At 39.5% G+C, this 9,541-nt stretch overlaps 1 protein-coding gene across 1 annotated transcript in view; it reads right to left on the minus strand.

Annotated features, from left to right (window-relative positions):
• Positions 1-9,541, minus strand: part of TMEM211 (transmembrane protein 211) — a 27,315-nt gene that overhangs the window by 1,547 nt on the left and 16,227 nt on the right. Inside the window, exon 2 of the mRNA XM_018560472.1 lies at positions 2,434-2,682. Coding sequence (XP_018415974.1) covers positions 2,434-2,682 — 249 coding nt within the window. The remainder of the gene's footprint in view (positions 1-2,433; positions 2,683-9,541) is intronic.

A 9,541-nucleotide genomic window follows, 5' to 3' on the forward strand; every position in this document is an offset into this window, starting at 1 on the left:
TTTTACAGCAGCAGAGCCGCCGGACAATAGGAAACTATTGGGCGGAGCTAGCTGTCACTGCTAGCTCTGCACAATCGTTTTCTATTAACTTTTTTCTACTTTTTTCACTCTTTTTCTGTTCTGCTCGGTGCCTCTGAGGGACCGAGCAGAACAGCCGAGCCAAATGCCGCTCGGCGGCATTCGGCTATTCTCTCACTGCTGTTCGGGATCTTTCAGAATAGCCCGAACAGCAGTGTGAAGCCTGCCGGAGGTTCGGCTCAGCCGATCCAGATGTTGGATCGGCTGAGTCGAACTCCTTCTGCACTTTGGGTCAGCCGAACATGCTGAGCATGTTCGGCTGATCTGAAGCCACGCCAAGCAAGCCGATGTACGGCTGAAATCAGCCGTACCAGCCTGAAGTGAATAGCCGAACAGTGTTCGGCTCACTTCACTTCTGATCGGTCATTCACTCGGCTGCCCTCGGCAGCTTTGTGAATAGACCCCCCAATGTGTGAAGTCACACTTCTATAGTGCAGTATTATAGCCATTTACATCTAAGTTCCAAACTATCCGATCCTTCCAAGAAGAGCTCAGCAACAAAAGATAATACTCATGGTATTTGTACTTAGATGTGACTTTAGAATCAGTTGTTACACATTTCCATTTTATAATCATTCATCCATTCCAATAGTAAATTAAAAAGCATATTGTCTACTTTTTCCTGCCCACGCACTTCCTCTTTTGTAGAAACTCACCATTTCATCTTCTTAATTATTCAATAACTTTATAACTTAGCAATTAGGTGCACAGCCTGCATATAAAATGACAAAGCTGACCGCAGGTACATTACATTTTTCAAAATTACATGGAATTTGTTTACACAAAATTACATATTGACAGATTTTGATGGAATTTCGGTGAAACTTTAACTCCTTTATTTTCCTGGTTTTAGATCCGGAATCATATTTTGACTAGTCCACCCTTGTGTTAATATGAAGGCCATTGGGATTCAGTTCCTGGGCTTACACTTTCTCACTAATCTTTTATAAGGGACTCATATCCCTATGGAGTAACTGTGTCACCCTCATTATTAGATTTTCTTTATCTGTAGTTTATCCCATGATATCATATTTATACCCATAACTCCTGGTGAAGCAGACTTCTGTTCTGATAAAAGCATTTCAGAGAAACCCATCAAAATACCACCATTAAATCACGTGAATATCAGCATATTCTGGTAGGATTAGCTACAAAAGGAGGATGTCCAGACGAACTAAGAGCTTTGGATGGGACAACGTACATGTGACACAATTGCGTCTGTGAGGGATGGAGCTACACGCATGAGAGAGCTGGAAGTAACTGGTGTATCTCTAGCTCCACATAGCTATGCTGTACATTCCGTGTTGTGGGACATAGCACACACAGATGTGCCTGAAATCTTTTTATGTGGTTTTAATTTAATAAAGATATTTTATGCGATGTACGCATCCCTCCTTTCTTGTCTCTTATTGTTGTGCTCGTGAGGTGTGTTAAGGAAGGATTTGCCCACCGCTACTCCCTAAGAGTCCTATGTATTGGGAAATGTCCTTCTATCAATTACCAATCTTTTCATCAAGCGCTTAATATCACCTACTTTTAAGGGGTCCTACACACCTGAAGAGTGCATCTTTTACATAGAGGTGTGAAGGTGAAGAGCACTTTGGTTTTGGCACTACTTGTGAAGATTTGCACACTACAGCACTCAATTCACCCAGCAGATAATATACAGCATATTTTCTCCTGTTTTGGGGGCTTTTTAGTTTATTTTCTTCAACTTATGGATCTTTCTAATGTGAATTTGATTGATGAGATCACTTTTCACACAACTGCATATTTATTAATCCCTAAGGCCTGGTTCACACCTGGGCGTTTTACAGTGCGTTCCTACGCGCTATAAAACGTTCAACATGTGAAAACCAATGATTGCCTATGGGCATGGTTCCCACCTGGGCGTTTTACAGCGTGTAGGAACGCACGGCAAAACGCCCAAAGCAGTACAGGAGCTTGTTTGGGGCGTATTATCCGTGCGTATCCATTAGGATACAGCCAGATAGCCCTCGGAAACGCGGTAAAAACGCACGGCAAACGCGCATATTCGGTACGCCTAGGTGTGAACCCAGGCTTAGAGCTGCATTTATGCTTGCAGAACCAGGTCTGCACATACTTGTAGAACTACAAGTGACAGTTCAGCTGCAAGTCTGCAGCTAAACTGTGACAGAACCATTGTATTTTATCATGGCTATGTGCCACCACTATGTTTCCCCCCCTAGGGACATCTGCAAATAAGGACTCTAAGTTTGTCTTTCATTTCAATGCATTTTCATTTTTCTTTTACATCTAAGGAACACTGCAAAGTGAACTTTAACATATCTTGGAATCTGTAATATTAATAGTACATTATGCTTTTCTGGTTACCTTCCAAAACAGATCAGGGATTTCCTCCAAGGTCCTGAAAACAATGCATGTCTGGTTACATGGAGAACTGATTTGGCCACTGCATTGTACAAAGACTCCATAAGATATGTCATCATTTTTAAACCATGCTGAGGACATTAGACTAAATCCTAAAATGAGAGACAGAATAAAGGAGAGGGCCGCCCACAGAGATCCCATACACGACACCATCGGTAAGGAAGATCGATAAATCCAGCCATTTATACCAGCCTGAAAGACACAATTTAGTAGGTCTGTATGACCTAAGCAAGACATATGGTTACACATAAGAGCTATTTAAGTTCACAACTGTCTTCTGGTTTTCTTTCTTCCACAGTATATTTTTTGAACCAACTTTTTTTTCTACAAACAGTATCACAAGTTGCATTTACAATACACACATGAATCCAATCATTTGTAATGATTTCAATATTTAGTAGACATCAATATAGAGCGTGCTTGCAAAAGAAAAGGAACTATACTTACTTATCTAACAGCCCATGTCTCCTACTTTTGTTCTATTCCAGTGTTGTAGCATTAGACGATTCAGCATTCAACACTTCTGGAAGTGTTAGATGCCTATGTCTCCAGCCATGCACTTGTTTCATCTAGGTGCCCATACTGTTCTTCAATTCAGTTTTCCTACGATAACCCACAGTAAGACCAATCTTTTTTTCATTCTTTCCGCCTTTGCTACTTTTGGCCACTTCACTTTCGATTTTTCTTTGTGTTACATTGTTTTCTCTTTCGTTAGGCTCACAATCTCTTTCTGTTTTTCTTTGCTTCCCTTCTATGTCTGCCCGGACATTGATCCCTAAAATGTATGGATGCAGCCAACATTTGCAAATCCCATTGCTCATACCATTTGTACTGCCACATATAGGACATGACACTGAGATATAGAAATATAACTATTTCATAGCACCTTTTAAATTGCATATGTACATTCATAGTGTTCACATGATTGGTTATAATCCTGTTGATTGTACACCTCTATGTATCTCAGTTAATTATCTAATACTGCCAATATTGCAAAGTGCTGTTTTATTATAGTATCCCCTTCAGAAAACTCAATTAATATATTGAAACAGAAAAATAATATTCTGGAATTGAGACCGGGGTGTGTGTCTACACGAATTCTGCAAGATCTCCATGCTATCCTAACTCCTCCCTTCCCACTTGTGAATTCCTACTTCTCCTTTTACATTCTTGATATAGTAATATAAACCAAAAATGCAACAGGCAGAATGCAAACCCCTTGTAATGGCAGCTGTATACAGAGAGACATCTCCAGATTTTAGTGTGGTGACCTTGAGAGATAAAAGAAAGATTGTTTGAAATCTAAGCTACCAACATGCTGCCTAAAAAAAATGATACATTAAACTATGTATTTTGCAGTTTACAGTAGCCTCAGGGAAGCACTGCATGCAGGGAAGTCTGCAAACAATTTTTTAGAAGCACTGCCCCCAAGAATCAACAAAGACATGTAGAATCCAACCCCAAGATTCCAAATGTCCATTTTAAAGTAAGCTATATAAATAAAATATGCAAGCACAAGGCATAGCTATGTTTTTTTTTTGTAGAGTGTGGAGATGTGAAAGGCAGGGTTTTCGCTCATGAAAAAGTAATATGTTGAGATGGGAAGGGGAAGTAGATACTGCCTTTATTATAGATATTATTATTTGTAAGGTTTTAGGGCATTATGAATCATGAAATTAAATGCCACCCCTAATACAAATAACACCAACTCATGTAGCAGTAAGTCTCTCTCATTAGTGGTAATCTTTTAAAACTGCCATTAAAAGAAGTTTACATTGGGAAAACGTTAAAATTATATTCTGAGATGCTGAATGACAGTTGAGGGTCCCATACGAAACTCTTTTCTGGAAATCGGCTATTAGACATACAGTATATTATACAGACAAGCAAACACCACCAGGGCCTGGTGTGTACTACCTATACTGCTAAACTGCCAGCACCAAGTTGTACCTGTAAGTACCTCTGTTATTCTTCAAAACAATTTCTGTATGCCTCAGCAGCCACTGAGAAGAATAAGATAAGAATATTTTACTAACCTTTATTTATTTTTTTACTGTATGTGAAAAATTACTAAAATTACATTGTATAGTGTAAAATAGAGCATATGTACAAGCTTTCTAAAAAAATTCAACTCCAGCAAAAACTTTTTATGCAATTTCGGATAGAGTGGGGTAGGTTTTTATTGCTGTCTGTGTCCCTATTGGGAAGATTTCACCTCACGTGACTGCACTCCCTCTGGCTTCATTGTATGTACTGGTGACAGAGGGACAGGAACTGAGTGAAAACCTCTCCAATTGGGTCACAGACAGAAACAAAGACCTAACTGAATTTACCTCTTGCCTATATCAAAATAAAACAAAATCTGCCTGGTGTTAGGATTTAAAAATATTTGGTTACACAACAAATGGGAAAATTTACCAGTCAATTGCAATACACATCTGGGCTCTGTTTACGTTAATTCTAAGATACAATGGTGTATAATATTTTTCACGGAAGAGCGAATCAGGCAAAGTACGGTTTGCAGGAGGTTCGGCTGTGAACTCTATGGGGGTTGAATCTTTCTATTTTTATTGGGCTTTTTCAAGGCTACTTTGCAAACTTTTGTTAAAAAAATACATGGGTAGCTGGCCACTGCAGGCATGCAAAAAAATATAAAAAAATACCGTTCAGTGAGAAGAGGGTCTTTTCATGGGGTTTATAGGGCAATATTGAAAATGCATAAATGCTTTAAATAACTTGCTTGGAGGATGCCTTAATACTGCATGTGAAGTTATGGAGCAGAACATGTTGGTCCTTTCAAACTGACATAAAAATACGGCATGAGGTTCCCCCTAAAATTTAAACCAGATCCTTATCCAGGCATGCAGTCTGGGTGGCCAAGAAAGGGCAATGAGCATGAGATCCCCCTTTATGAACTATACCAGGCTACATGACTTTCAGGATTGGGCAGGTACCTTGCAAGGGGAGGGGTAGCAACACCCCGCTCCTTGCAAGGCACGTTGTCCCAATGTTGAGGTAGAAGGACCTCTTCCCCGCAACATGCATGTGCCCCAAAAAGGATGTTGGATTTTGTTGGAAAGACTTATAGGGATCTGGAAGCCCCATATAGAATAAGGGGCTCCCAGATATCTTTTGTACATTAGAACCCTTTATTACTCATTCCCACAATAATGAAATGTAAATAAACACACACCATGAAAAAGTTTTTTTATTTGCAAAAAAAGTAACTAATGTCCTCTGATGTAAATCCAGCATGCAAGCCAGTGATGTACATCCAGCACCAAATCACAATGACCTGCCACCCAATGATGTTGCCGCTCTGCACTACCGCTGCTAAATGACAGATGCCCAACTGCTATTTGTAAACAACAGCCCCATATTTGGTCCATAACATCGTCCAGGATTCCCAGCACTGTTGTTTACATTCCAGCAGCACCAGGCATCTGTTATTTAGCAGCAACAAGGGGTACTAATACACCCCATAGTCATTCCACAAACCCCCAAATCTTCTCGGTGGACCAGATGTGAGGAAGAGGCCATTGTCCTTCAACATTAGGACTTGGTGCCTTGTAAATGAAAGGTGCCTTGACATTTATCCAGCATTAATTGCGTCGTCCAACATAATCACCCACCACCAGTGCAACATGGTTCAACACAGGACAACCACATCACACCACAGTATGGCCAATAGAACATAATAAAACTGATTTGTGCCATGATCAGCACATTAGCTTTGTTCTCTCCCAGAGCACATCAGTGGCCAGCGTTCAGCATGGCTTGCTGGAGGGAACCAGTCCTGATTGTCTAAATTTCTACAACTTCACAGTCACTACAAAGAGGGAATCCATCTGGGGAGAGGCTGCAGCATTTAAGTTAACATGAACAGTGTGAACCATGTCCAGGATATGTAGAGCTATCTCCTATAAGGAATGGGTTTAGGACACCATAATGTCAGCAATTGGGAAACATGGAGCAGCTCTACCCTCTTGTCTGAAATCCCGCAGCTGAAACCTTGGTGCCCAGTAAAGTTTCTGCCAGAGCCTAGTGGCATCAGGAGCCAGTACTCTAAAACTTGCCATACACTCAGATTATTCTTTTTTTTTTTTTTTTAAGGTAAGCACCATTAACGTGGATTGGGGAATCTTACCCACGATCTATTGTGTTGGCAGCATATTGGCTGCAGTCACAGTTAGGCTAGATGTTTCAAAAGCGGCTCCTTAGACAAAAGCTGATTGAAAAAAAGCGACTTTTGTCAAACTGGTGGTTTTTGGGTGTCTGCAGAACCCCGGTTAAGAAACTTTGATTACAGTCATTAACCACAAACTGTTACCAAAATATAACATTATTCACTATAGTGTTCCTTTAAAAGCTTAAAAAACAGTACACAGTTCACTTTAAAGCCACATTTTAGTTTCTGCCCTGTGTGATTTATCTAGGACAGAAAATGTGATACTATTGTTCATCTGGGAAGGCTGAAAGTAATTACAACCTGATCTCTAACATTCAGTACAAAAGCATTATATCTTGAAAAGTCCAAGCATTCAGGACTTTTCAAAGAGTTTCCAATCCTCAAAACGCACCAACAATGAAATATGGTAACAGCTCTCGTTCAGATCTGCAAATCGCAACAGTGGAGAATGGATTTCAGCACAGGCAAAATGTACAAATATTCTTTTATCATCTAAAAACATTCTAATGAAGAAATCTAAAGAAAATCCCCTTAAAGCTGACTTTCATAAAAAATGTTTTGCCGATAATAATAAAAACTCTTATCTGATCGGAAAAGACCATATCAGATGGCAATCAAATGTCTATGGTCACCTAAAGGTCCATTCAATTGTGAAGGTTGAAACCCAACTGCTGAAAAACCTCTCTCTCTCTCTCTCTCTCTCTCTCTCTCTCATATGATATTTCATATTTCCTTTGTAAAACTTACATTTAGTCAGTGGAAATTGTGAAGTGTGTCCCCCATCTTCTGAGCCTGTGCTTTCATCCTGATCATCCACAGAGAATGACCCTTTTGAGCCCTGGACCTACAAATGTAGCTGCTTGTTCCCTGTGTTATCTCCGTTGACTTTTCTATTTTCTATTTGCTTTTCTGGCACAGATGAAAGAGGTAAATGTCCTTCAAGTGTGTGCTCTCTTTTCTGTGGCATTACCAAAGCAGTTGAATTCCTCCCTCGATAATCTTTCATATTGTGTTTTCCCTGTTTTAAGTCACTTCGCTGATATGGGGATCCACTTTATCCCAAAGGTATTACAAGAAAAGTCAGTGGATTGGCACTGTGGGAAATGTTTTTCAGACTGTTCATGTGCTACCACTACAATGGTTCAATACCAATGTACCAATTTGTCAAATGAACTGCTAAATGTATATTTACTTTAAATGGAAACTAGAGTGGATGTTTCGCAAGTACACCTTTTCATTTATTACTGTGGCAGTTAACACATTAAGGCTCATTTATTAAACCAGTTCATAATCTACTTACATGTGCGAACATTCACTTCAATTATCCAGTCATGGGAAACGCACCTACACATGATTGTGTATTTAAAGTGAATAGGAATTTGCATTTCACATGACTGGATAATTGAAGTGAACGTTCACACAATTTTTTGAGTGAGGACGTAACTTTATCATTACTTTCTCTTTAGTGTTAATCTAAATATCACAGAATGTGATTAGCTTGTTCATGTAATGACTGCTGAAATGAGTTCAGTATTTGGAACTCCAGCCAAAGCTTTTATTTTGATAGTTGAGGGAAGGGCTAGAAACTCTGTCTGGTTTTAAAGCTGGAAGAGGACCACTAGGGATTACAGGTAGATGTCTAGGTGCTTGTTTTAGCTTTTACTGATTGTATGCAGCAGTGGCGAACATCTCTGGAGTGTATTCTCAACATATTGCATGGAAGGATTCAGTAGGAGCTTGTGACAGGTTATCTTTTTTTGGTGGCGTTAGTGGTGCAGATATGACTGGCAGCTCTTTAAGCATATGTAAACCCTAACAATGAACTTCTCTTATTTGGTCCCTTTTAATCTGTTAAATATACATCTGGAAGCATTTTGTGATATCAGTTTAATAAGTGCAAAAAAACTACAGTGTGTTGTCAGCCCCCTACATCAGCAACAGGAGTGCATTTCTGGTAGATTAGAGGTATGTTTTGTATAGAGCTGCAGCTAACGATTATTTTCAAAATCGATTAGTTAGCCGATTATTACATTCGATTAATCGGTTAATCGGATAAACAATAAAAGACATTTTTAAAAATGGCTCCAATGATGGGACTACTAGTTTGTATTGAGGTTGTAGTCCATCACAGGAGAAAGCTTGGAGCGGTGGAAGTAAAAAAGAAAAAAAATAGTGGTGTGCAATATAGTGAAATGGAAAGTGTAAAATTATACAGCAATGAATGCAGAATGGCTATAGAGGACTACAAATCCCAGCAATAATACAATACACAGTGCAATGCAGAATACCGCCAGCTATAATGTACTATTGCTGAGATTTGTTGTATTCCTCTATAGCTGGCGGTATTCTGCATTGCGCTGTATAATGTACTATTGCTGAGATTTGTTGTATTCCTCTATAGCTGGCGGTATTCTGCATTGCGCTGTATAATGTACTGTTGCTGGGTTTTGTAGTCCTCTATAGCTAGTGGTATTCTGCATTGTGCTGTATAATGTACTATTGCTGGGTTTTGTAGTCATCTATAGCTAGTGGTATTCGGCATTACACCACTGTATAATGTATTATTGCTGGGATTTGTTGTACTCCTCTATAGCTGGTGGTATTCCGCATTGCGCTGTATAATGTATTATTGCTGGGATTTGTAGTCCTCTATACAGCGCAGTGCAGAATATCACCAACTATAGAGGAGTACAACAAATCCCAGCAATACATTATACGTACAGTGTATAACGTATTGCTGGGATTTGTAGTCCTCTATAGCTGATGGTACATATACAGCACAATGTACCATCAGCTATAGAGGAAGACAACTTCCACTATCCCAGCAATACATTATAGAGCACCATGTGTGGGAAAGTGCAG

The sequence above is a fragment of the Nanorana parkeri genome, unplaced genomic scaffold, assembly GCF_000935625.1.
Source record: "Nanorana parkeri isolate BGI_ZX_2015 unplaced genomic scaffold, ASM93562v1 scaffold18, whole genome shotgun sequence".
NCBI lineage: Eukaryota > Metazoa > Chordata > Amphibia > Anura > Dicroglossidae > Nanorana > Nanorana parkeri.